The 26,548-nt window shown below is 43.0% G+C and overlaps 2 protein-coding genes across 3 annotated transcripts in view; one reads left to right on the forward strand and one right to left on the reverse strand.

Annotated features, from left to right (window-relative positions):
• CACNA2D3 (calcium voltage-gated channel auxiliary subunit alpha2delta 3) overlaps positions 1-26,548 on the reverse strand; it is an 853,665-nt gene that overhangs the window by 110,862 nt on the left and 716,255 nt on the right. The window lies entirely within an intron of this gene.
• On the forward strand, positions 12,450-24,678 carry LRTM1 (leucine rich repeats and transmembrane domains 1). The gene is made up of 3 exons (XM_081073069.1): positions 12,450-13,194; positions 15,743-16,339; positions 22,231-24,678. Exons 1-3 carry the CDS (start codon positions 13,188-13,190, stop codon positions 22,662-22,664), a joined length of 1,038 nt encoding a protein of 345 aa, XP_080929195.1. The 5' UTR covers positions 12,450-13,187; the 3' UTR covers positions 22,665-24,678.

Consider the following 26,548-nt stretch of genomic DNA (forward strand, 5'->3'; position numbering starts at 1 on the left):
CAGACTGAGCTGCAGAACTGCACAGTGGGGAGGCCAGACCTTGAAGCTTCTGCCCAGGGTTCCAGGGACACTCGCCCCAGCTCTTGGCTTAGTGCCCTTTCCGCTAGAGGTCAAAGGCATCCATTTGAAACTGCATAGCTAGAATTCTACCAAAATCCCATTAGCAGGAAGAAATTATTACCTTAATAAAATTTAATCTTGTAACGTCCCACAAACCATTAAATATTATGGGTTATTTTCTCTTGTCACACAAGACAATGAAAACAATATGGGATGTTGTTTGGGGAGCAATGATACATACTGAAAACTCCAAATGTCACTGAGACTTTATTTACTGCTCACCCACATAATCCCAGCATTATGGAAACGATGAACAATGAATGGAGGGGGAAAAAAAAACAACAGACAAAACCGGAGTCTTAAAGCTCTACTCCTGTGCCAGTAAGTAGTTTGAAAATAGTGTTCATCAGGATCCATATGTTTTCTGCATGTGGAAGAGTACTTTTACACAGGGGGGCTTACTTCATAACTGAGATTCTTTTTCATTTAATTCAGTCATATTAGATTATGGGGCTGATTATGATCATATCCACAAATCAGTATTTTAACAGAGTTTCCATGGAAACACTATATGCCCCTGTTTTTTAACTTTTTGGACAAGGCTTTGCCTGTTTAACAACTTGAACAAGTTTGACGAGGACAACATGTTTTGTTTAAGTTACATTAACTGGGGCCAATATTTCCTAATTGCATTACCAGGAGAAACATTCACAGCATTACTCGTACCATGGAAAACCTCCCCTAGCCCAGCGTTCGATTGGCTTTAATCTCTGGAGCACAGGAAACATCCCAGGATTGCCTTGTCTTATCAAGTTTTAAATGTGTTAACTGGTTTTACATCTATGAAATAATCTCCCTTATTAAATGACAAAGTTAGTCTTATTAAGAGGATCGGCATTTATGGCTATATCCATTTATTTCTTCAAAGGCAGACACACAGATACCTTTTACTCCCTTGCTAGAGAACTGAACTCATTGGGCATAAATGCACATCCTTTTATGTACATTCCATCCCCCAAAGGAATCCCTCCCCCAAAATGGTGAAACAATTAAAATCAAGCACAACAATATTAAGCACAGAATAAATGCAAAAGTGACGTCCAGGAAACATTCTTGTTTTTCATACAACATTTTTTTTTGTATTCACACCCACACAACCAGAGACGTTTACTTCCAACAGTCCACAGTTGGGGAGTAGCCTGTAGCAAAGTTTTTGAAAATGGTGCACTTTAAAAAAAAGAGTTGGGGGGAGGGGGTGAAAAAGAGAGAGGGTAGGCGGTTTTAGGGACTGAAGTCAGAGTTCACTCTGACACCATATAAAACATATGGCCCGAAGCTCTGTGAGATGTCTGCGTCTGAAATGCTGGTGGAGCTTAATAAAATATCAGTGAGGAATAGTTTAATTTTACAGCATTAGGCACCGAGGCAATAATTCGAGTGGGGTGAGCTGTATTTTAACACATCAAAGAATGCTATACTACAGGGAAGCTAAATGCATTTTTAAAAGACATGCATTCCCTATTCGAAATTACTTGACTCAAAAACTTCCCTTTCTGAAGGAGGATACATAGAAAGCAGTCTCCCACGAGCTACCTGTCTTACTTTTTAAACTGTGGACATATCTCAAAAGCTAGCTGATCTGTTTGCAGGCCAATGTCTTTTATTCGGGGAGTGAAGTTGCGGACGGAGACTGGAAACCAACATGGTGAGTACATGGTTCTTTCCTCACTACGGAAGTCCAACTGTCCAGTGGGATGGCCATCAGGTCGGTTCTACCCTCTCCCTCTTCTACCCTCTTTTTGGGCTACTTGTGGGTTCAGATCTGAGTTTGGCACCCTCTCCTCTGCATTAGGACCTAGAATTCCTCGGTGTGAAGGGAGCAGTGATTTCACTTCTGTTTTCTTGCAGGGCAGGCTCTGTCAGGAGTCTGGAGATTCTAAAGCAAGCGTGGCCAAGGGGCTTTGTTCGGATGGCTGTCCAAGCACTCTACCAGGCCGAGGGGCAAGAGCAGGTCCACGAAATGCTACGCTTCTCCTGCTACCGGTCTAGAGATCAAACGGAGCTCTCTTCTTCCTGCCCAGCTCTGAAGAGAGGGCAGGCCTGCAGGGGCAGCTTCTAAACAGGGGAGCAACCATGACAAATGTGTCCGAGATCTGACTGATAGCACCGTTCTGGGGGTGGATCAGATTAGTGCTAACTCCACGCACAAAGTGCCCTGCTTCCCTCACTTCCGGACCCAGAACCCCTTCCCTAGCTGTAGCCACAGCAGACAGTGTCAGGTTCCTCTTCTCCCGGTGGCCCTTGGCCTGGAGAGGCAAGGGAAAATGAAGACCTAGAAGGGCAGAGGTCCCATGGGTAGGGGTGGGAGTCATTTCTAACCCATCTGTTTCTTCTGGGCTAAGTCTCTTTTAAGGCCCTTCCTTTGCTTTTCATCTGATGAAAGGGGAGGGACTGGGAAGAATAAGATAAAAGAACATAGTAGGTGAAAGGCTTTGAAATCAGGCGGACACAGGTTCAAGTCCTAGCTCTACTAGTTACAAACTGATCTCTGGCAAGTGACTCATTCTTGCCAAGCAGATATGAAATAACAGTTCTATGCCTGGGATGGTACAAGAATTCAGGACTGTTTCCAGGTAAACCACCCTGTGTGTGAGATTTTCTGCATGTTCTGTGAGTTTTAGATGTTTGCATTCAGCCCTAGGAATTTAGGGACTTACTGTGTTAGAGCAACTGGATTTCTAGACAGAGGAGCTAAACAGAGAACAAGCTGCCAATTAACAGTGCCAGGTCACCCCAAATGTGGTGGAAGCATGGAGAAATAAATGGGGGGCCTAGATTCACAGTTTCCTCTTTGCTCCAGTTTATGGTCCAACATTTGTTACCTTTTCAGACTGACTTCTTCTGGACCGAACACTTCAGTTTCTTAAGCCAGTGGACATGCTTTGCTGGGAGAGTTTCAGAGACATAAGCTGCATGAGGTTCCTGGCTGACCCACTGCTCCCAGCAAGCCCTGGTAATCACAGAAGCTCTACCTGGGGATCACCCCTGCGCCCAAAGTCAGAAACTCGAAATGCCTGTGCCATCCTCCAACTTGTCTGGAATCATATTTCTAGGGCAAGCCATGGGTTTCCTGTGCAAATGCCCAGATCACAACTTAACTCCTTCAACACATCCTAAAATTGTGTATCTCATTTTTGAAGGCCATTAAAACAACAGCAACAAAAATAAAAACCCCAAAGAATTAACTTACTTTATCATTGTGGAAAAATTACCCTGTTCACGAGGACAAGAAGAAAACATCACGTTTGCATCAAGATGCAGAAGTTGGGGGGGTAGGTGGGGCTCAGTAGCTTTCTAGCACATAATTCAAATTCTCCCCTCAGCAAAATGGCACTTAGCTTTGTAGTCCAGATTTATGACTCAGATTTGCAGAGGACAAGCATTTACTTCAGGAACAGAAACTCGGATTATGTTAGCGTGATGTCTGCTGCTATCTGCCTCAAGCACTGGGCTGGACCGGATTCTGAGGCCGTGCTGGGCTCTGTGGTGCCGCTGGGTGGGGCTGTCTGGGTCTACAAAGTAGGTAATCTTGGTGCCCAAGCACTCTGCCATCCCTGCTGTGTATCGTATCCACAGTAACACGCACGTGGACGTGCAGGAGGGAAAGTTCTGTTCCACCACCCTCGCCTCCAAGCACCAGGAGGGCTGGCTCTTCCTAAACTGCACTTGACCGGCACACCTGTGTGGGGAGGATGACAGCTCCACTCTGTCACCCCTCAGGCAGGTGTGGAGTGAACGTGCTCACCACCGTGAACTGTAAGGTAGATGCTCAGGATTGGATACGTGTGTACTGAGATTTTGTAATGCTTGCAAAATTGCAATTCTCTCCACAGCTGTATGGAGAACAGAGATGCATTGCTCTAGGTATGGTGAGATGGTGGAGCTGCCAAAGGACACCGCCTGGGAAGGGGCAACACCTCCCAAAGTATATTCCAGGGTGCAGTGCAGCATTCTAATCCTGACCCCAACCCCAGACAGCAGTATTCTTGCAGAGGGGTGTGTGTGTGTGTGTGTGTGTGTGTGTGTGTGTGTGAGAGAGAGAGAGAGAGAGAGAGAGAGAGATTTTCAATATTAGTAATACAGTTATAGTGCAAGATAGGGGTGGGGGACTCAACAACCAGCTTCTTCACCTCTTCTCCAGCATCCTCTCACCTGAGCGCCCCCCTCACCCTCTGTGCTATAGTCACACTGGGCTTCCAGTAGCTCCTAGGACACAGTGGCATCTCTCCAGCTTCTCAGCCTTACACATACCATGTCTTTACCCAGAATGATCCTTGTCCCTTCCCCTCCCTGCAGTAAATTCTAGCCCATCCTTCTATTGCAGCCTGGTTATAACATCCGTAGGGATAGCTGCCCCAGCCTCCCAAGTCAGATTCCCTAACTGTATCCTCTTATGGTACCAGGTACCTCCTCTTCTTAGCACTTTTCACAGCTTTAGTTTTCATAAATTTGTGTGGCTGTATCATGAATGTCTATGCCCTCGCTAGATTGTAGGGGCTATTTGGATTGTAGGTCCATCCATTTTGCTGTTTCTTACTTTCATGCCCATAGCATTCCCAAACACAGAGCTTAACAGTTAAGGAACACTGTAGATGCCTCCTTAATTAAAAAAAAAAAAAAAGACATCGATTTTCAGAGATGAGATGAGTTGGGATCAAGAATGAGAGTCCCTCTAATATATCCTATTTTTATATAAGGGTGTTTTCACCTTCAGGAGAAATTTAAAACACCAATAAGTAGAGACACACCAGTCGCTAAGAAGTAAACACCTACATTGCCTATTTTCAGGAATGTCTCAGTAGATTTAACAATCGTAGCTCTTCACACACAGCAGCAGTGCACAGCTGCATTTCCAAATGTCTTCATGGTAAGAGCAACGTGGGGCCATGGGTAGAAACTTATAAACATCAGCTGTAGCAGTGGAGAGCAGTACACTGAGTTTATTTTCTCCTTGGCCCTCATTAGAATCACAAATGAAATGTTGACAACACATGAAGGAGCCTGCTTGTTGAACACAAATGTTTCCACTCCTATCAACCTCGAAACTCTGATAGTCATGCTTCATGATGAAAGCTAAACAGCCCTGGGGAGGTGACTACATGTTTTCTCTAATTACGCAAGGATGGGGAAAAGGGCCCCTACCAACGAGGGACTGACTAGAGGAAAGCTGGGTAGGTAAACCTTTAAAAATAACATCATAAGCATAGTAGGTGGCCCAATAAGGGATTCTTGGAGTAAAGGATGAGAACATTACTCATCCTTTGTACCAAAATGGGAAGTTTTGCCCATTATAAACCAGGATGGAGGTGCATCATAGTCAACGCAGGACTTTATTTTGCTAACAAAAGTCCCACATGAAGGTTGCAGTCACATGATACCAACAACCAATCTTTTTTTGTTTGTGGGACTATTTTGATGACAACCAGAGATATGTAGAGCACAAATTCACTTAGACTGCAGCTGATTCTAGGCAAATACACATTCACACACATGCTTTATAATCCAAAAAGACGGGGAACTCTGTCACATAAGCAAAATGCTCCTTTGCATTTAACTCATTGTTTTTGGGCCAACCCAGATTAGTGCAAATAGATACAGCCGAAATGCCTAGTTGATACAGACACAATAATAGAGAAGATACTAACTAATGTATATTGGTATGTGCAGAAGCATTTTTGCTAAGATTCTTACATAAAAGTATTATTTAACTCTCCCTGCAAATCTGCCAGTTTTGCCAGGGTTCCTTTGTACAGATGATTAAACTGAAGATCAGAGAGGTTAAGTAACTTATTCAAGGTGATACAGCCAGTAAATGATGGAGGCAGCATTTGAACCTAGATGGTTTCATTCCAGATTCCGTGCTTTTATAACAGGGACACTGGTCTAAGATGAAATGGTGAGACAGATGAACGCTGGAATAACAGAAAGGATTCCTACAGTTCAGAATCTGTAATCGGTGGGTTACAATGTAAGTCCTGCTTGAGACAATTGTGTTTTCCAGAACATTTTCAAGCTACATGTATCAAAGAGCTAATATAGTGCAAACTTTAAAGAGAAAAAGGCACAACACAGATTTATTATTGCATCACAATACACATACACTAAGCTATAACTTGAAAATATGAAAACCACATTGTCATTTATTTCAGAAACTGAACTATCATGATATTATAGAAGTACAAAAGCAAATAAAGATTCACCAAGAAGAACCACACAAAACATTCATTTCATGTGTAACATGAGTAAACAATCAAACATAAATTTGATTCCAATTTATATTTTTGGGGCAGGGACAAAAGTAGTCAATCAAAAGATCTAAGCAGAATGAGTCAGGGTGAGTTGGCCAGGCTTCCTATGCTGCCATGTTTCTTGATCTTTCTGTTTCTTTCATTAGCTTTGTATCAACAGGCATCTGTCTATGTTTACTCTACCAGCTGCATGAGCTCACTAATTACCTTTAATCATACTTATCTAAAATGCATCTTTATCTTCACATACATCCTGTATGCAGACAAACTGAGTGCTGAAAGGCTGAGGTTGGGAAGACATTGGAATGGGAAGTCTGTACTTCCTCTAACCTTGGCAGTGCAGAGTGGATGGACCAAAAAAAAAAAGCATCTAGGTCTGCCTTTGCTACCAACCCAAGGACTTCTGAGACTTGGTTTCAGAGTGTTGGATAGTGTCAGTATCCAACAAAGTCATATGTAGTCTTTTCACAGGTAACAGATTCAAGGGGATGAGATGATCAGCATAGAATCTGATATAATAAATAAGGACTTCTAAATAGCACCCTGCAAACTGGTTAAGCTCCTTGAAGGCCAAGGGCCAGCAGGCTATGTCTTTTCTAGTTCCCCAGCACCTAGCTCAGACCTGGGCTCCACGGACAAGTGGACATTGAAAAGCAGTCTCATAAATTGTGGCCACTGTCTTAGTTTTAGGAGGCTTGGAGACCCACATTTTACATGCACAACTCCACCAGTTTTATCAAATATCTGAAGGCCACGTGAAGGGAGTTTAAACTCCACAGACAGTCCGATTAAGTCAACTGCTTGGCCGTAGGTTGCCCTCGAACCTCACTTTTCACCTTAGCAAAAAGGCAAGCAAGAATGAGGAAGTGCGCATATCCTTTCCACCTTCTCCTTAGAGAAACCATATGGCAGTCCTTATTCACCACTGAATGCCTCAAAAGGAAACCACGTTCTAATCTTCTGAGTTAGTTAAAGCTCCCATACAATTATATTTGTAGCTTACTGTCAAAAAGAATGGATTATATTAAAAGAAAAAAAGACCTTAAGACATAAAATACATAAAACTGTAGGTTCCCTGAATATTGTACCTAACAATCCATGTGCAATAAATATGCTGGAGATCTTGGGCAAGTTACTTAACTTTCCTATGCCTCAGTTTTGTCATTCATTCATTCATTCATTCATTCATTCAGCATTTATTTAATGAACCTACTATGTGGTATTGTAGAAACTATGGGAAGAAGTATAAGAAACCATCTTAAGCTTACAGCCTAGTGAGTTGTCGTCACCTTTAAGAGAGATATTGCAGATAAAATGTGGAGGCAGAGACTGCTAATGCTCTCTAACATGTATGATTCCTCATTCCTCTTTTTTCAAGACACATACCGAGACTACGTTTCCCAGCCTCCCTTGTTGTTAGATGTGATCATGTGATTTCACTCTGGTCAATGAAATGTAAACAGAAGTGATAAGTACCATGCCTGATCCCATTTTCTTCCCCCATCAGTCAGCTGATGGAGAGGGTTCTGAGAACTAAGGGGAGAACATAGTGAGAAGAGGAAGGAGCCTGGGTCCCTGAATAACTGCATGGAGACTGGCCTCCTGTCAAATTGAACTGGACTGTGCTAAGAACAATAAATAAGCTGTTGTGGTGGTAAGCCACTGAGATTTTGTTACAGCAGTTACATGACTTGAACTAATACAAATTCTTAGCAAGCACTAGATAAACATGACTGACATTTAAAAATATATTCCTTGTTCTCTTGCTGTTTTATAAGATGAAAGAGAAAAAGAAAAGGAAAGTAGAAGGAAGGAAAGAAGAAAGGAAAGAAGGAAATAATACTGAGGCCCTTTAAATAGCTCTGTATAAATTTTATAACTGGGTGCCATCTAGTCATCCACAATTCCTAGGAAAATGTTTTCCAAATGCCATATTTCCTCCACAATCAAATAAAATGTCTGAGTGGATCTGTGGTACTGGGTGCTACTTCCTCCTGTCTTGGGCTGAAGCTGTCACTAGGCTTGGCTGCCTCACTTGCGTCAAATCACCACAGTACCTGCTTTGGATGGGGACCCACTGGCAGGAATGGGGAAGCACTTTGCCATGATTTTACCAAAGCCGATGTTAAAACTGGGAGAAATGCTGATATGCATGATATAGTTTGGTCACATGCAGAGATCATTTGGCAGAGAAAGACAGATGTCACCTTTGGGGCTAATCCTTGTGGAGTGAGAAGGGGTGAACTCTAGGAAGCTACATTTACACATATAACTCAGCTAGTCACTGGAAAATAAGCCATCTCAAATATTCCGTCTATAAAATGCACGTCTATTTGCTACTTAACTAAGCTATTTTGTATTTTTAAAATTATAGATGTAAGAATACATGTTGGTTACAGCACATTGAACATACAGCGGTGTAAACAGAAACATTTAATTTTCCTTTCTTCTTCTTAAATTATCCCTGCCTGTGGGTAATCAGGGTATTCCATCTTCAGACAAACCAATGTACATTTTCAGGGTGAACCCCTCCACTTTTTTTTTTTTTTTTGCAACAGAAATGGGATTACACAATGTGCATTCCTATTCACATTGCTTTATTTAACCTAACAATTTATTATGCGTATCCTCCCAGGTGAGTATATTTAACTCTAACAAATTCTTTTAAACCAGCTGTATAACACTACCTGAGAGAAAAAGGATTTGGAGATATCATCAGTTTTAATAATTAATAATTGTTGATTTTTTTTTTCTGGGGTTGGGGAGATGAAATGTTAAATAGACCAATTTATATTAGGAAACATTGTGACTTAACATGGGCAAACGTGCATAGGAAGTATACGGAATCTAGAAAAGTCTTGAAATATGAAGGTCATGGTAACCACAAGCTCTGAGAGTGTCTGAAGCAAGTTTCTGTGTGGGAAACTGGACTCTTTGACTAGGTCTTGGTACCAGGCGCCCCTCACAGTGGAGTCTTCCCCTCTAGGGAGTGGCTTGGCCTGACCTGATATTTGGCATCTTTCCTTGATCCCTTTTTTGCATGCAGAGTTGACTTGCCACTTCTGGGATCTGGTTCCTCAGGGGAGGGAGGGAGAGAAAGCCCTGCAGGCATTAGCATGCGGATCACGAACCCTCCCTTTGTTCTCTGGGCTCAGGTCAGATGGAATAAATCAGCCTCTGCATCTAAAGTTCTTCGATGTTCAAGTGTGCACTGCCCATCTTTTAATCACCAGTTAGTCAGTAGGGAGAAAAGAGAACCAAAGAACCCCTTTGAGCAGTAAGCCACGGCTCCCAGGAACCCACTGCTGTGGGGGTTCTCTGTGCGTTCCCAGAGCATTCACATTTGAAGTAGGAGCAGACGACCCCGACTCTTTGAGGTCCAAGAATACACACTGCTAATAGGAAATGCCATTTTTGATCACTTTCTTTTCCAGGTCTCTACCAGACCCGCGCTGTGCACTTAACACATATCACTGATCCTACCTGTATCCAATGAGGTAGGTATTATCTGCATTCTACAGATCAGGAAGTGGAAGCTCAGAGAGATTCTGGGGTTTGCCTAAGACCACACAGCTTTAGGGAGTAAGCAGCATGAAAGTGTGCTTCTTCATTTAGCCATCGAGCCTGGCCTGGCAGGTTTCTTGGCAGGTGTCCTGGCCTCTTACACCAGCTGTGCTGTCAATGGATTCATCTTTTTCAGGCCTCTGAGTCCACAAGATGTGGACCCTAGCTGGGCCATGCAGGACACAGCTAAATAGCTCTGCTGTAACCCAAAGAGACACTCAAATTCTTTGTTTGTCCAAGGCCTCCGAAAGTCTGTAAATACAGGGCCTTTTAAGTTCACTCAGGTGTTCTGACCAGAACGACAAGATCTTACATATAAGAAGGCCCTAAATTCACCCTACCCAGCTCTCTCATTTGATAGATGAGGAGACAGAGTGGTGGGTGCACCCAGCTGGGGGGTGGAATTTGGGGGTGGGTACCAGGTGATGGTAGTGGAAGAGAGACAACGGTGGCTGTAGAATGGGCCACAGCAGGGTCTGCACGCTACGGCCTGTGGTTTGATCCAGTCCTCCCCACTTGCTTTTATTAATGTGGTTTCACTGGAGCACAGGCCTGCCCTGTGTCTATGGATTGTCTATGGCTGGCTTTGTGCTATATCAGAAGTTGAGTTGTTGTGACAGAGACAGGATAGCCCTCAACATCTAAAATATTTACCACTTGGCCCTTTACAAAAAATGTTTGCCAACCCCTGGGAAACAGAGGCACACAAGTCCATGTGAGTTATTGTAACTTTCTGGTTTTCAGAGCAAGCTTTAGGTCCATAGGTGTTTGTTATAATACGATGAGTTAATGGCTGAAGGATTCACATGGGCCATTGATAGTCATGTGTCATCAAGGAATGATTAGTATTAAATTCTCTGCACTGAAAATAGACAGATAGGATGTTGGGAGGGAAGGAAGGAAGGATGGAACCATTTTGCCCTTTTTAGGGGCAAATCCTTTTTAGGATTTAAATGGCTCTTGGTCGCCTCCACCTGACTTTCCCCCACTGTATCTCCCATGCTCAAAGAATGTTGGAGAGAGGACAAAAGATGGCAGGCTGAGTAAGCAGGTTTTTCAGGAAGGCGGCAGGGTGAGAACAGTACGTCCTCTGAGACATGAAGGGGCTTGGCCAAAAGAGAAGAGGGATCCCAGGGAGTAGGGCAGTAAACATAGTCACAATCTGATTTTTCATCTTCATTCACAAGGGGCCTCTTCTCTTGGTACCTGAGGGGACAAGCTTCCTGGTATTTCATCAGGACCTCCCTCCACCTGTCAAGTCAAGGTTGCCCTTTGAAAGCTAGCAGCACAAAAGTGCTAGAAGGCATTCTCATGGGTAACGGTTAACATATGAGATCTGACAATTAGGTTCGTGAACTCATCTTAGAAAAAGTGCCACATACCTTATTGCTGAATATCACTACAGTCACCTTCGAAGTCCTCCCCTTGGGAAGCTATGCACAGATGCCAGCACCTAGTCCACTCTTCAAAGCAATTTTGGAACTCTTTTTCTGGAATGGCCATCAGAGCTGTCATCGTATTACCCTTGATGTCCTGAATGTCATCAAAATGTCTTCCTTTTAATATTTCCTTTATCTTCAGCTAAAGAAATAAGTCATTGGGGGCCAGATCAGGTGAGTAGGGAGGGTGGTTCAATACAGTTATTTGTTTACTGGCTCAAAACTCCCTCACAGACAGTGCCGTGTGAGCTGGTGCATTGTCGTAATACAACAGTCATGTATTGTTGGTGAAAAGTTCAGTCGTCTAACTTTTTCATGCAGCCTTTTCAGCACTTCCAAATAGTAAACTTGGTTAACTGTTTGTCCAGTTGGTACAAATTCGTAATGAATATCCCTCTGATATTAAAAAAGATTAGCAACATCATTGCAACACGTTCACAAATTTAATTGTCAGACCTCGTATATTAAGGCCATGACATGCATTGTTTAATCTTGGGAACAATCTTGTGAAGCAAGGACTACCCTTATCCCCATGTTAGAGCTGATGCCAGGAAGCTCCCAGTGGGCAAGTCATTTGTCCAGAGACATTGAGCTGGTAAAGGGTGAAGGCAAATTCAAATCCACATTCATCTGATTTCAAATCCCACACTCAGCTACTCTGTTGTACCATCTGGGGCCAGGGAGTCCACTTCATGCTGGTTCAGAAAAAGCACATGTTTTTTCACCTTTATATGTAGTCACCATGGGTACACAGGACGTTCTAGTATGTTGAAGGGCAGCTTCAGGCACTGACACACCACCTTAGCAGATGGCAGATTTGCACGTTTAAAGAAACGTTCCAATCCCTGGTGAAAAGTTCCCAACAGCTTCAATTAGAGAACAGTTAACAGTTCATTGATGTCTCATGCTCACAGGGGCAGCTTCATTCTTTTATATGTGAAAAATCAGGGCAACGATGAAAGATTGAGAAGTATTTCCAAAGTCATGTGAACCGAAAGGTCATTGCAAAGGGGGCGGGGGTAGGGTGGGAGGAGGAGGTAAGGAGAAAGCAAAGACGCAGCGGAGAAGTATTTGTGGCACCAGGGAGAAGAGACTGTGATGTCCACTAAAAGAAACCATGGCTATGAATTTCAGGGCATCAAGACCCTGTCAACACAGCTAATCCCCACGGATGTTGGCTGAATAAGACTTCGATGACCAAACAAGCGCGCTGTGGAAACCGTGTCAGCCTCCAGCAGGCCAATTTGTCCTCATATTACACACTCTGCTGGCTCTGTCGCTAGACCCCCAGATCGAGGATCCACAGTGAGCAGCCCCCAACCCGACAAGGGTTGACACAGCATGGTTAATAAGTCAACAGAATTCAGAAACCATGACCGGATTAAGAAGGCAGTTTTATTTTGGTGCCCTGGACTTCAAGCAGATTAAATAATCAAAAAGGCTGAGCCACTGGGGTCATGTCTGAATGCTACAGCTGTTCACCGAGGTTTGACAAACATTCTTTCTGTGGCTGGTCGCCTGAATGGGAAAGGCAGGGATGATCTCGGGGAGGTCAACACTTTAAGAAAGAAGAGGGGCACAATCAAAAGACCCTCTAAGGGAAAACAATCTCAGCCAGATGGAGACAGGGGAAGGACGGCTTAAATAAGTGGTCTCCTGAAAGCAAAATTGTTTTCTGTATTGAAGAAAAGCACAAGCAAGATTCAGAAGTGAATGAAAAGCTGGATTCCGAGTTTGCCATGCCCTCGGCTTGTTGATCTGCAAATTCATAAAGGTGGACTACGGGTTCAACGAGGAAGCCCGTGGAGACTCAGTCATGAAAGGTGAGCCATGATAAATCCCCTTGTGCCTTAGAAAAGTTCCCTGAGAGAGGAATGGGATTCTCCTCAAAAGATGTCTGTGGGAAACCTATTTTCAAGGTGTCTTTCTCAAAAGATCAAACAGATACAGAAAATGTCTCTGATGAGAGGATTTATATTTGTGCAATGTTGGGTCAGAGGAAGGGTGTGGGCACAGAGGTACCCAGCTATGATCAGATATGCAGTTGGCATGTCATGGGCCATTTCATAGAAAACACTGTGTTTCAGGTTGGAGTTCATATATCATCCGCTTCGGAGGAGGTGGAAGTGGGACAAAAGAAAGAATGAACAAACTGGCTGCAATCTCAGAAAGACAAGCCTTTCCTTAATAGATTCGTGCGTTCTGTGGAAAACATGTTCTCTCATTTAAGATTTGATTTCCTACAACTAGTTAATGCTTGAGACCCACAGCTAAAGTGCGGGTGTCGACTCATTTCTGATGGGTAGATATTAGGCTTTGAAAGGAGTTATTTATGTTACTTGCAAAATTATAGACAGCAAAACAAGGATTTCACTCTTTTATATTTTGGAAGAGGAAAGGGGACTGCATCCCGTGAGCTAAACTAAACTGATGAGAACGTCCTTCAGCAAGCCCTCCAAACATCTTCCCTATTGCCCCAAAGCACCGATCACACCAGTAGAGAATTCAAGGAAGAGGCTCCAGTGCATTTGACAGCCACATTTTCCATAGTTAAGGCCAAAAACAAACAAACAGACAAACACAAAAGTCTCTTTCAAGACCATTTTTATGAGTAGATAATTATCTTGAGTTTCAAATATTATTGTGTGGTCTTGTGAATTCCTCTACCAATTTAACCAAATATCCTTGACAGATGTTTGCCATATTTTGAAATTCAGTCTCAGGAAAAAAGAAGGGAGTGACATAGCTACTGTGGAGAATGATCTAGCAGAATCTAAGAAAACTCAGCCTCCACCCTGAACGCTGGTAGGGGGCTCCAATGGAAGCTAGAGACCCTCTTCCGTATTTCCACATGGCCAAGGAGTGCCATGCAAGGACGCTCGTGGCAGTATCATTTGTAACAAAGAAAAACTTCAGCAACTCAAATGTTCATCAGTAACGGAGTGCCTAAGTAATAAATGGCATGGTCTCACCATGGAATATTCTAAGCATTAAAAGGAATACATTAGTTCTCTGTATATGAACATGGACAGATTCATTGTGAAGGAATAAGCTGCAGAAGGAAACATGCTGATGATTATATTTATGTAGGTTTTTTAAAAAAAAAAAACAGTATAGTGTGTGTGTGTGCACATGTGTGTAAAAGTGTCTGACAGGCAGTAAAGCACAGTAGGTAAGAACTCTGACAGACTCTGGAAGCAGACTGCCTGGGTTAAAATCATGACTCTACTAGTTTACTATACGTGTGACCGTGGGCAAGTGATTTGAAGCTATACTCAGTATCTCAGTTTCCTCACCTTCAAAATGGGGATAATGGTAGAACCAGATTTACAAGGTTATGAGGAGTAAACTAACTGAAATACATATATAAAGCAGTTAGAATGGTGCCTGGCTGAAAATACATGCTATTTGGTTATTTGCTATTGTTGTTATTAAGACTGTTTTGTAAAAAGCCTACTGGGGTACATCAGTGATGGTGGGAGTGAAGGAGCTTCTTGTAGGAAAACATGACTTGGGTGCTAATCAAGGGAGTTTAACTGTATCAGTGATGCATTGTTTCTTTGAGTTAGAAGAAAAAAGAGAAGAAAGAAACATGACCACTCATGAATGATTGACAGAACTGTGTTATAGGAACATGGGTGTTTATTATATTATTCTTATTCTGTTAATGTATTTCTACAGAATTCTTGAATCAAAAAGGGGACAATCATGATTCATGGAATTATGAACACCTGCAAAGATGGGCATCAATATATAGGAATGCTTTGGACCTTCCCTATCAAATATGGTACCCACTGGCTAAATGTGCTATTTAAATTCATTAAAATTAAATGCAAATAAAAATTCAGTTTCTTGGCTACAGTAGTCATAGTTCAGGTCTCCGCAGCCACATGTAGCTAATGGCTACTGCTTTGGACAGTAGATATCAAACGTTTCCATCACCACAGGAAGTTTTATTGGACAGTGCTGAGCTGGAGCATACTTTTCAGAAAAGTGAATATCTGAACTTCCTATCACTTTTCCACACTTCTGGCCCCAGATAATTCTACGAAGGGTGTGTCCCAGAAAGATTTTTTTATCTTTCTATTTGATATCCTTAAGTCTTCCATCTTCTGATTTCTGAGCTACTGAGGAAGTGTCTTGTCCAAGGCCTCTGGCAATAGTTACCACAGAGTTTGCAATAGTTATTGAAACTGGGGATGTACCCAGTCCAGGCCTACTCTATAAAAGATGGTGAATGGCAGAACCTCTGTTTCAGGTTGTGGAAGGTGGCTGGCACAGAATCATAGTACCTATGAATTCAAAGGGGGAACAAATGGTGGTGCCCCTTACAAACCAGTTCCTATCCCAATTTCTTTCTGTTTGTTATAGGTAAATTGTTCCTGCTTGCAAGTGTGATTTTCGTGCTCCAGGTGGTGTGCGCATGCCCAGAGAAGTGCAGCTGTCACTCATCCTCAAGTTCTGTAGACTGCAGCCAGCAGGGTCTGGCTGAAATTCCTTCAGATTTGCCTCCTCAGACTCTAACACTGCATTTACAAGATAACCAGATACACCAGCTTCCCGCTTTTGCATTTAGGTCAGTGCCACAGCTCACATCCTTGAACTTGTGCAACAATTCTCTTTCAAATCTGGCCCCTGGAGCTTTCCATGGACTTCAGCACTTGCAGGTCTTAAACCTAACCCAGAACTCCCTCCATTCCCTGGAAAGCAGACTTTTCCACTCCCTTCCACACCTGAGGGAGCTTGATTTGTCATCAAACAACATAAGCCACCTTCCCATATCCCTGGGTCAGCGTTGGGAGAACCTAACCATATTTGCAGTCCAACAAAACCAGCTTCAGCAGCTCGATCGAGCGTTCCTAGAATCCATGCCCAGTGTGAAGCTTTTATTTCTCAAGGAGAACCTCTGGAAATGCAATTGCCACTTGCTCAGTCTTAAACTCTGGCTGGAGAAATTTATCTATAAAGGTCAGTAACGTCTATTTAGAAATCCCTATCTGTGTGTTACGAGCCTAGGATGAACTTCATCTGTTCTCTGCATTAGAAGGAACATTGAGGAGTGTGCAAGGGACAAGTGTAAGCTTTTCTCACATTGATGCCATTTCACGGTATTGCAAAAGAGGTAAGTGAGTCATTAAAAGGTATTTAAAGTCACCTACAAATATGATTCATGGAGATAACGTTCCACTTTTTGGTTAACAACAACATTAAGTTACGTATCTGGAAACTATATGCCTTTAAGACGGATGGAAATTCTGTTGCTACCTGAATGACTGCTCAACTCCAAAGTGGCATCACATTCTATTTTCAAATATGATCCAACTGGGGCATAGTATCTCCCCCTGGGACATTTTCCCTTCTTTGTCTGCTTCTACCCATTTGACAGCTATAAATTTTCTTTAAAATTATCCCTTTGGCTTTAGAAAATACCATTTATTGAAATTGGATGCAACAGGGCCACCCTTCTAAACTTACTTTTTCTTTAAGGGATGTCAAAAGCAAGGGATCCTAACACATGAAAGATGAGGGGCTCTGGAAATCAGCCAGGGGTCAGCAAACGATAGCCGGAGGGCCAAATCCAGCCCACCTCCTGTTTTGGTAAAGAAAGTTTAATTGGGACACATCCATGCCCATTATTATTTAGTGTCTGTGGCTGTTTTGCAGAATAAGGGCAAAACTGAAGCGTTTTGACAGAGACTGTATGGCAAAGCTTAAAATATTTATTTGGCCGTTTACAGAAAAGTTATCCAAGCCCTTCTAACTCAATGCTAGCCTGTTATCAGAGGGAAACTGAGGCCCAGAATAATTCAGTAACTTGCCCTTGATGACAGGGTGGAAGCACAGATGAGAAAAGAATGAATGGCTTTGGCGTGATGGCCCTACATTCTTTTTTCTACATCACAGTGCTTCTTTCCTCCTAACTTTCAAGCATCATTCATTTATTCCTATATTTGATTTGAGTGCCCCTTATGTGCCAGGCACCTTTCTTGGCACTGAGAAAAGGTCATTGAACAAAAGATCTCCATTAACATGGAGGTTACATTCTGATAGTAGAAACAGATGTTAAATAAAGTAACAAATATGTTCAGAAAGCTGTTCATACTAGGGAAACAATGAGGCAGGGTAAGGGGAGAGAAAGTGAGAGGGTGGGGGTTCCATTTTAGATAGGAAGAAGGTGACATGGGTGAACAGGACCTGAGCAGTAAGGAGGAATGAGCCATAATTAGGGGAAAGAACAGCAGATACAAAGGGCCTGACAGGGGAATAAGCTTGGCTTGACAAAGAGTGCCTACAGCAGAGAAAAGGAGTGAGAGAGTAGAGAGAAGGCAATACAAGCGTTCAGGGGCCAAGTCATGTCGGAACTTGCAGAAGAGGCTGAGTGAGACATTTGGATTTTATTTTAGGTGAAATGGAAATCTCTTGAATTTTAATCAGGGGAACAATATGATCTAATTACATGTGTAAAGGTCACTCTGATGACTCTGAGGAGAGCTGACCAAAGGCTGCAAAAGAAGAAGCTGGGGGACGAGAAAGTGTTTTCAGTCATCCAGGGAGGAGACGGTGGTGGCCCAAACCACAGTGGTGAGAAGTGATCAATGTTGGGAGATATTTGGAATATTGAACTGATAGAAATTGCTAATGGGTTGGAGTGTGAGATGAAGAAAAGAGAGTAATTATGGGAAATTCTTTTTTTTTGTCCTGTAGGAGTAAACAGATGAATGATGCCGGTAGCTAACAAGTGGCAGACTGGGGAACGGGGGAAATGGGTGTGTGGAAGGTGGCAAATCAAGCATTCAGTTTGGGGCATGTCATGTTTGAGATGCCCATTACACACCAAGGGAAGCTGTTGAATTTGTGGTCATATGTTTGAGGCTACAACTCAGGAAGATAGGAGAGCTACTGTGTTTCCCTGAAAATAAGACCTAGCCGGACCATCAGCTCTAATGCATCTTTTGGAGTAAAAATTAATATAAGACCCGGTCTTATTTTAATATAAGACCCGGTCTTATATAAAATAATATAATATAATACAGGGTCTTATATAATATAATATAATATAATATAATATAATATAATATAATATAATATAATATAATATAATACCAGGTCTTACATTAATTTTTGCTCAAAAGATGCATTAGAGCTGATGGTCCGGCTAGGTCTTATTTTTGGGGAAACACGGAACAGGCATGAATTAGGGAATCAGCAGAGTATGGATGGTTGCAGCAGTTACACATAAGGAAGCAGGTTCGAGTATAACATGAGTTCAAATATGCAATATTGAGTGAGAATGCCTCTCAACAATATCATAGCAAGTAGCTTATCACTAATTAGCTGATCTTCAAGCTGACTTATAATGGGGGTTATAGAATCTGGCAAACATATTTCTTATAGGAGGCTGTAAATAAAAGTGTTTACATCTAGAGTTGAAGTGGCATGAACTATTGTGTTCTGAACCAAGTGGCAAGCATCATATAAAGACAGTTTTCATCAAAGAAGAACATTCCTTGACAAAAAATAGTTCCCAGGTCCGGGACAGTAGAAGCAACATGAGATGGAATGAAGTTCCCTCTACCCTGCCACAGAGTTGCTGTAATCTTTGGGCAGATTAGTGCCCCTCACCAGCTCTCCATGTCACAAGGTGGAAACTGACAGTGTTAAGCCAGAGAGTTCCTGAGGTCCATTCTGGTCCTCAGATTCCATGACACAGTTCAACACTCCCTCATTGCAGAGCTGCCCAGCACAGAAAACAGCCTTTCTGGGGAGGAAGGTAAAATTGATTTGGCATAATAAGACCTGGGTGTCCCAAAATAACTAGAAAAAAAACACCAAAATACACAGCAATTGAGGAGACGATCTGACTACTGATGTGTTGAATATAGGTAAAATAAGGAAGTAGATATTGGTTAAGACCTCATTTACAAAAAGATGAGGTCTTGTAAATGTCTGTTGCTCACTCAGGTCAGAGTCCAAGGGCAGTGGGGGTGGGGCTGGGTTCCATGTGGTGATTCAGAGAAATAAGCCCCTTGTAGCTTTTGACATTGCCAACTTTACCCTGTGGTCTCTAAGGCTACCGTCCAATGGGAACGAAGTGTTTACAGGATTAAGGAGGGGTTTTTGTAGCCTGGAAGTGGCATTCATTGGTTCCACTGGCCAGAAGTCAGTCATGTGGCCCCAACCTGACCACAAAGTGTAGGGACATTTCATCTTCCTGTCCTCCCAAGAGCCAAAAAACCACACTCTGATGAATACTTAATAATATCTGTCTCCTCCACAAAAACATGTGCATAGATTTTATAATTAGTATTCCTCTTTCTCCATTCATAAGTAAACAAATCATCTTTATGCTAATAGCTAACTATTAAACATTTATTCTGGGCTAGGTATTGTGCTAAATATTTGACATACTTTATCCAGTTGAATCCTCAGAGTAATCTTAGGAGGTGAACTTCATTATTTTCCCCCTCTCACTTTCCAGATAAAAAAGTAGAGGCACAGGATGGTGAAGTAACTTGCTTAGGTTAACACAGCTAAGTAATGGTCCAACTCAAGCTCTAATTTCTTCCAAGATAGTGGTTAAGAGCTACTAGTAGCCAGATGAGGGATAATGAATGCCTGGCAAGTTGGAGCTTCTTCCATTGTCAGCTTCCATGAATCTAGAAGGGAGTAGGACCCTCAACGTGTCATCAGCAGACTTTCCTCCAGGGGTGGAAGGGTAAGAGGTAAATCCTCGCTGAGGACACAACTGCACATGGAGCTCTTGGTGGCCACAACCCCACTCTTCAGCCATGTCTCAGGTTCTAGCCTGTGTATCTCCTTACCTCTGGGCCCAAAGGCTGTGCCCCCCACCCTCACATTGAGCAGCAAGAAGTGTGGAACTGGAGAATGACAGTGTTTAAGCCTGGAGCGACTGGGTGAGCCACCCGGTCTAGCTGTAAGCCGGCTGATGGAACTGATAGAACTGCTGGTCCCATGGCAGGTGGGCTTTCTTCCCCTGGTAGATGTCTAGTGCTCTTTTGCTGGCTGCGCACCATCACTTCCTTTTAAAGCCCCACACTTCATTTCTATCTCTCTGGCCTTCTGCCTTACAACAAACTCCCAAGCAGAGGCATAAAATGGTCCACGAGGCAAGAACCCTTCATCACCGTGCAGCCTGATGGTGCCTTGGGCTCATGGAGCAGCCAACCTGCACCCATGGCCTCCTGCACATCAGCTCAGGAAAGGAGGAAATTCCTCTGTTACCTTTTTGCTTTCAATTTGGGACTCTTGACCCTGGGGATGCCTGAAGAAGCGAGGAGGGACCTAAAAGTCTCTAGCAGTAGGCGATTCAGTTTCAAACAGTGGCAGAAAAAAAAGGTGTGGGTTGAATTTTTCCATAGCCACTAACTCTGATATGACCTGGGCTACCGTAACTCTTGCACTGCAAACTGGCTCCAGCTACTAACAGGGCCATGTAGGACTCGGCTCATAAACCTCAGATAGGATATATGTGAAGGCAGTCCCCAAACTCTGAAGTGCTAGGCAACAGAAGGTTATAATAACATTGAAGTGATGGCTTCCCACATGTGACTTTCTGGTATAATTTCATAATTGACCTACGGTGTGTACAAAGAATCTCCAATCTAACTCGGCTAAGAGTGGTGCCGGGTTTCATAGCCATCCTTGGGGAGGAGTTTACGGCAGCTGGGGGAACCGAGACAGGTCATAGGGGAGGGGTTCTGCCCAGGCAAAGGGCTTTACCGAGGGTCATTGTGTTCACTCTGCTGACCTCAGGACGCTCCTAAGAGAAGGAAGTAGAGACAGGCAGCGAGTGTTGTGGGAAAAACTGGGACCAAGGGGTAGAGCTGGGTTTGGGTGTTGTTTTGTCCACTCATGACCTGGGTGACCTTGGACAAGAATTACCCATTGCAGCGGAGTTGTGAGGACTTATGTAACCGTGCTTTATATACGTATCATCAAGTTGGATACAAATTTGATGTTTTTATGGCAACATTAGTCAGAGAATTCTATTTCCCTGAGGTCACATAGTAAGTCGGTGGTCAGATTTGGCCAGAATGGAATCTGTTAGTCCAGTGCCCTTTCTAGAAAAGAATTCCTAGGCACCCTAATCCTCCCAGTAGTCTACATACTCGAGGAAATCAATTGCTTTAAAGAGAATGGAAACTGGGTCTAATAACTCATTGGAAAGTTTGGTACTGTAAGTACTAACTGTTCCAAAGCCTGAGGAGATGCGTTAATTGTACTTAATCCCATGCATTTCAGTAAATGTTACTGCCAAATCTTCAGATACACAGAACACTCAAAGACCATGACCTCCCCATTTGGCATCACTGAAGACTGTTGTTAAACATAGAGCCTTTGTAATTAACATATAACATCACGACAAAGCACATTTGTCTATTTATTTATGTATGTATTTTAGATTTCTGATGGGAATTTGGTACAATAGATTTATCTGTGTGGAGGGGCTCATTAGGGGCATGAGTGGCAGGAATGCATTGGCTACAGTGCCCTCAGGTTGTCCTCCAGTGTCCCTTCTCGCCAGCTTTTGCAGTGCTTTTCCCTCAGCATTTGTAAGGTGAAGGTGACTTGGCGTCGCATTCTTGGTCATACATAATTGCCAATTTAGTGTGTGGCATTTTTAGCATTTGGCCAATTTAGAAATCCTAAAATCATAAAATATGGTTGTCAAGTTCTTTGACTCCAGGAGGGTAAAAAACAAAAAAAACAAAACAAAAAAAAAAAACAAAAAAAGGTGCTTTATAAATTCCATCTGCCTAACTGTTTACAGGCTGAAGATTTTGGAATTCAGTTGTATCAGGGTCTGTTATCATCCTTTTGCTTTTTGTTTTCTAAAGGGGGAATAATGGACAGTGTCATCTGCGCATCACCGGACACCTGGAAGGGAAAGGACCTCCTTAAAATCCCTCTTGAGCTGTACCAGCCCTGCCCTTTCCCGTTTCCAGGTCTGCAGACCTCGCAGCCGCAGCCGCCGGGTTCTGCCCACTGGGCTGTCCCAAGCCCTCCTGAGAGCGACAGTGCAGGGGAGCCAGACCACGCAGAGTATGAGCTCAAACCCAAGCCCAGGCCAGCCAATCTGCGTCACGCCATGGCCACCGTCATCATCACCGGGGTTGTGTGTGGGATTGTGTGTCTCATGATGTTGGTAGCCACCATCTATGGCTGCACCTACGCAGCCATCACAGCCCAATACCATGGCGGCCCCTTGGCTCAAACCGAGGAGCCTACGAAGACAGAAGGAAAAGAGCTGCTTGACAGCTCACCAGCCTGACAGCTTCCAACTCAAGCAGGAATAATCACTTTAGAGCAGAAGGAGGTGTCTGAGTAGGGCTGCCTCAGTTTGCCTTTTCCAAAAGATAAAATTAAAAGGATGTATCCGTAAAAAACAAAAAAAAAAAAAAAAAAAAGAAAGAAAAGAAAAAGAAAAAAGAAAAATACTCCTGGGAAGAAATGTATGTTGAGATTTTAAAAATACCATAGGCGAAATAGAGATACTCCTTGTGCTCTGTACCTGAGAAGTTATTAGAATTATTCTCTGTGGGAGAAGGCCATACACAGAGAAAGTGGACATACCATCTCTTTAAGGTACTCTTCCCTGCATGAAGTTGCTTTTACAGAGCACAGAAATCAAATACGGGTGCCAGTCAGCATTCCTGGGAGCTTTATGGTCCGCTGGAAAACTGTCCAAATTCGACTGCCTGGGAAGATGCTGGGGACCTTACTCAAGTGGCACTGACTACATCTATATAATTCGGTTCATGTTACATCGGTGATAATTTTAGACGTTGTGTATGTTATATATTTAATGGGAGCGTCTGTTGGTTGAGATTTTCGTAGCTTGCCACAATAGTCAGATTGAATTTAATTTTTTAAATCAGAAAACCATTTGGGGCTTTCTAGGCCACGGAGGAAGAGGAGGCTTCCCTGACTGGAGAATGGGACTCAGGCCCAGGGTCTGGGGAGGGTTTTTTGATGCAAGGGTACATAACATATACACAAATACAAAGAGTATGGGGAGCCAGAATTTGGGGCATTTATTACTGAAAGGCCATATCTACTAGGCAATTGGAACCTTCCATTTATAATTCTCACAGCAGGAATGAATTGAGGGTGGGCTGAGAGCGAAATGATGGCTTGTGTGTATCTCTATCTACATATACATAGCGCACAGAGTGTCCAGACTCGTACAACCACACCCACGCATAAACAAACTCGGAGCAATCAGTTTACCCACTAATGAAATGCAGCCGTGGCAGGGTGGAAGCCAGCAGCTGTTGACCACCACCCAGCTTGTCTACTCAACACTCTGGGATAGGAAGGAAGAAGGAAGTCTGAAGAGAGTGGGAATTATCTAGAGACTCAAGATATGTGGCAGCAGCCATCCTGAACATTATTTAGGCCGTGGTTTAAAAAAGTCAGGTGTGGCTTGCTTTACTCCACAGACGTGGTCCTGAGGAGTTGCATGCAAAGTGAATTTTTAAAAATTGAATCATCATTTTAATGCAGTAGGGGAGCTCACTATTTAAAGGAACCTTTCATGGAATCTTTCTGTAATGACAATAATTGGCTCCAGATTTATGCATTTTGTAAATGGGCATTTTCTCACGCTAGGTTTTCTTAAAGTAGAATCTATCTGCTCTCTGTCATGATGCCCCATCCCATACTTAGTCACCTGTTAGTATTAAAAGACTTTACACAGAAGAGTTAAGGACAAGTCAAGAGAAGGCAATGGCCAATGTAGGGCAAGCTGCTCCTCCAGAGGCTTTGAAAGACATTGCTAATCAATCCCAGCACTTTTCCCAGCTGAGCCTGGATGGACCACAGATGCCTTCTTAAGACAGCACTGTAGGCAACCAGAACTAATCAACTGAAGTTGGTTCAAAGGATAAAACACATTTGCCATTCAGGGCACTGGCTCTGCATTCACTCCCTCAGGCCATGTAAAAACTGGTTTGAATCCTAAATCAGTAGTCCCTTCCCTAACCTGGAACGGGAAGGAGAAGTCTACTCGCCCAGCAGTGTAAAGGGCCCAAGGGGAAAAGACCGATGAACCTACCACAGCCTGCCCTGCAGGACACACCAGCGTGCCCCTAAGGATCACAGAGGCCATCTACCCCTGCCCACAATGCTTCACAACTAGTGTGGACCCCCCACGCACCCGCAAGCTAATGATGGACCATCTTTTTGGAGCAGCAATTTGGCTAAATGATTTTTTTGGGGGAAAAGCATAAACTTTGATGTTAATGTTTTCTGCATATTAAAACAAACCTGGATATATTAAAGAGTAGATTGAAAAATGAGCATGGATTTTAAGATCAAAAAGAGACCCCAGAGAAAGCCAGCTGTTGCATCAGCTCCATCCCCAATCCTGGTGCGTCCTTTCTGGTCTGATTCGTGTGCCACTGTAGTGGACAAGGCTGAGCAACTGGTCTAAGGATGTACTGAAACAAATCTTTCCCTTGCCCTGGCCAAGCAAGCAATATGAGAAAGGAAATTTAGAAGATCCCTTTATATGTCGTCTCCATTTCACCAAATGTTTCTGGAGCTTGCGCTATGTACCAGGCATAGTGAGAGGTGTTCTCGTGAGCATTTGTCATGTAGTCCTGGCAACCACCCCGTGAGATACTTGAACAGATATTACATAAGCTGATAACTACTGAGGCCAATAAGCGTGCTTCCTGTCACTGTGATTTGAGACTGCCAGTGCACAGTGCTCTGCCAGAGGTTTGGTGACATTGCAGGTCAACCCTATCCCCCTGCCCGCAGTGATTACATCAGAAAGCATCCACTATACCACAGAAAACCCTGAACGTGGCTAGAACCCTCACTTGTCAACACCCACGTCCTGTTAGATTTCTAAGTACAGATGATAACTCAGGCAAACAGATTCCTGCTTTATAAGTAGTCTTTAAGGAAAATGATTAAAACAGTGCATACGTATATTCAGATTTCTATCTTTTGCCTACAATCACCACAAACAGCAGTTGGCAATGAAAATAATTACTTACCCTGAAATGTCAACAGCTTCTCAGCACAGAAAAATATAAATCAAATTGTTTAGATTAACAAATGCAGACTTATCATTTGTTAATATGAGAAATGAAATGTTTTAACTGTAAAAAACATCGCAGATGAAAGACCCAATTTGCAGGGTATTCTGCGAGAACCACAAATTATCTTTCACAACCACTACAGCTCATGAGGGGTAATTTGCAAACGCCTCACAGATTAGTTTCAGCTGTTTATTACTGCTGTCATATTCATAGATTCCCCCCTATACAAATGCCCTTCCATCATAGAGCCTTGCTGAGGGTACACTGTGAGCAAAAATCATGTTGACTGTTGATTGTTTCTGAGAAAACCGTCTACAATATAGTATTTTCCCCCCATCATATTTAGTGGGACGGTACGACGATTTGGCTTTGCTGGAGATCACAGATTCACAAGGGCAGGCCCCCAGGGATGCTGTAGCTGGCTGACTTGAGGCCTATATGGACACATTATGAAGAATGCACCCTGTCACAGAGACTGTGGAGAAAGAAGATCTAAATGTGTGTCACATGTACACCTGAAGAGCTTTTACAATTAAAGCAAATACCTCTGACCCCGCAGGAAGAATCTCGTGTTTATGATAATGACATGCCAGGGGACAATTGGGTGTTTTATTTTTCCTTACAAAAATGAAAAACTGATTCACACTATTTCCTCCCAAAGGTCCATGCAAATCAAACCTCATGACTTGAGTGAACCAAGTTGCCCCAAGAAATAAGACACTTCTGTCTTAGATCCTAAATATCCAAGGAAGTGGCTAAATCAATTTCTAAAATGATAGATCTATAGCCCCCATTAATATAACTGCACAACTGTTAGAAACCTTTCTGTGGCAGATCAGGAAATAAATGCTTGCAGTTTGATCACACCCACCAGTGTGTCCATTGTTAAATACTATTAGTCAGAAACCTACCAGCAAATGATATTCCACCCCCACAAGGCATCATGAGGCTGTGAATTATATGTGTAACTTCAGGGAGCTATCCTCTTTTCCTTTTTGATGAAAATGCTGTATGATAATTATTTTTTATGCTCAAATGGCAATGAGGTCTCAAAGAAACCCCCATCCCATTCAGAGAAGCAGCTTCATAATCTACTAGTCTC

This window comes from Rhinolophus hipposideros (genome assembly GCF_964194185.1).
Source record: "Rhinolophus hipposideros genome assembly, chromosome: 14".
Classification (NCBI taxonomy): Eukaryota; Metazoa; Chordata; class Mammalia; order Chiroptera; family Rhinolophidae; genus Rhinolophus; species Rhinolophus hipposideros.

Excerpts from the sequence above, each read along its gene's own strand:
- LRTM1 (XM_081073069.1), top strand. Across the intron at positions 16,340-22,230 it reads GGAGAAATTTATCTATAAAG|GGGGAATAATGGACAGTGTC; the intron begins GTCAGTAACGTC and ends TGTTTTCTAAAG.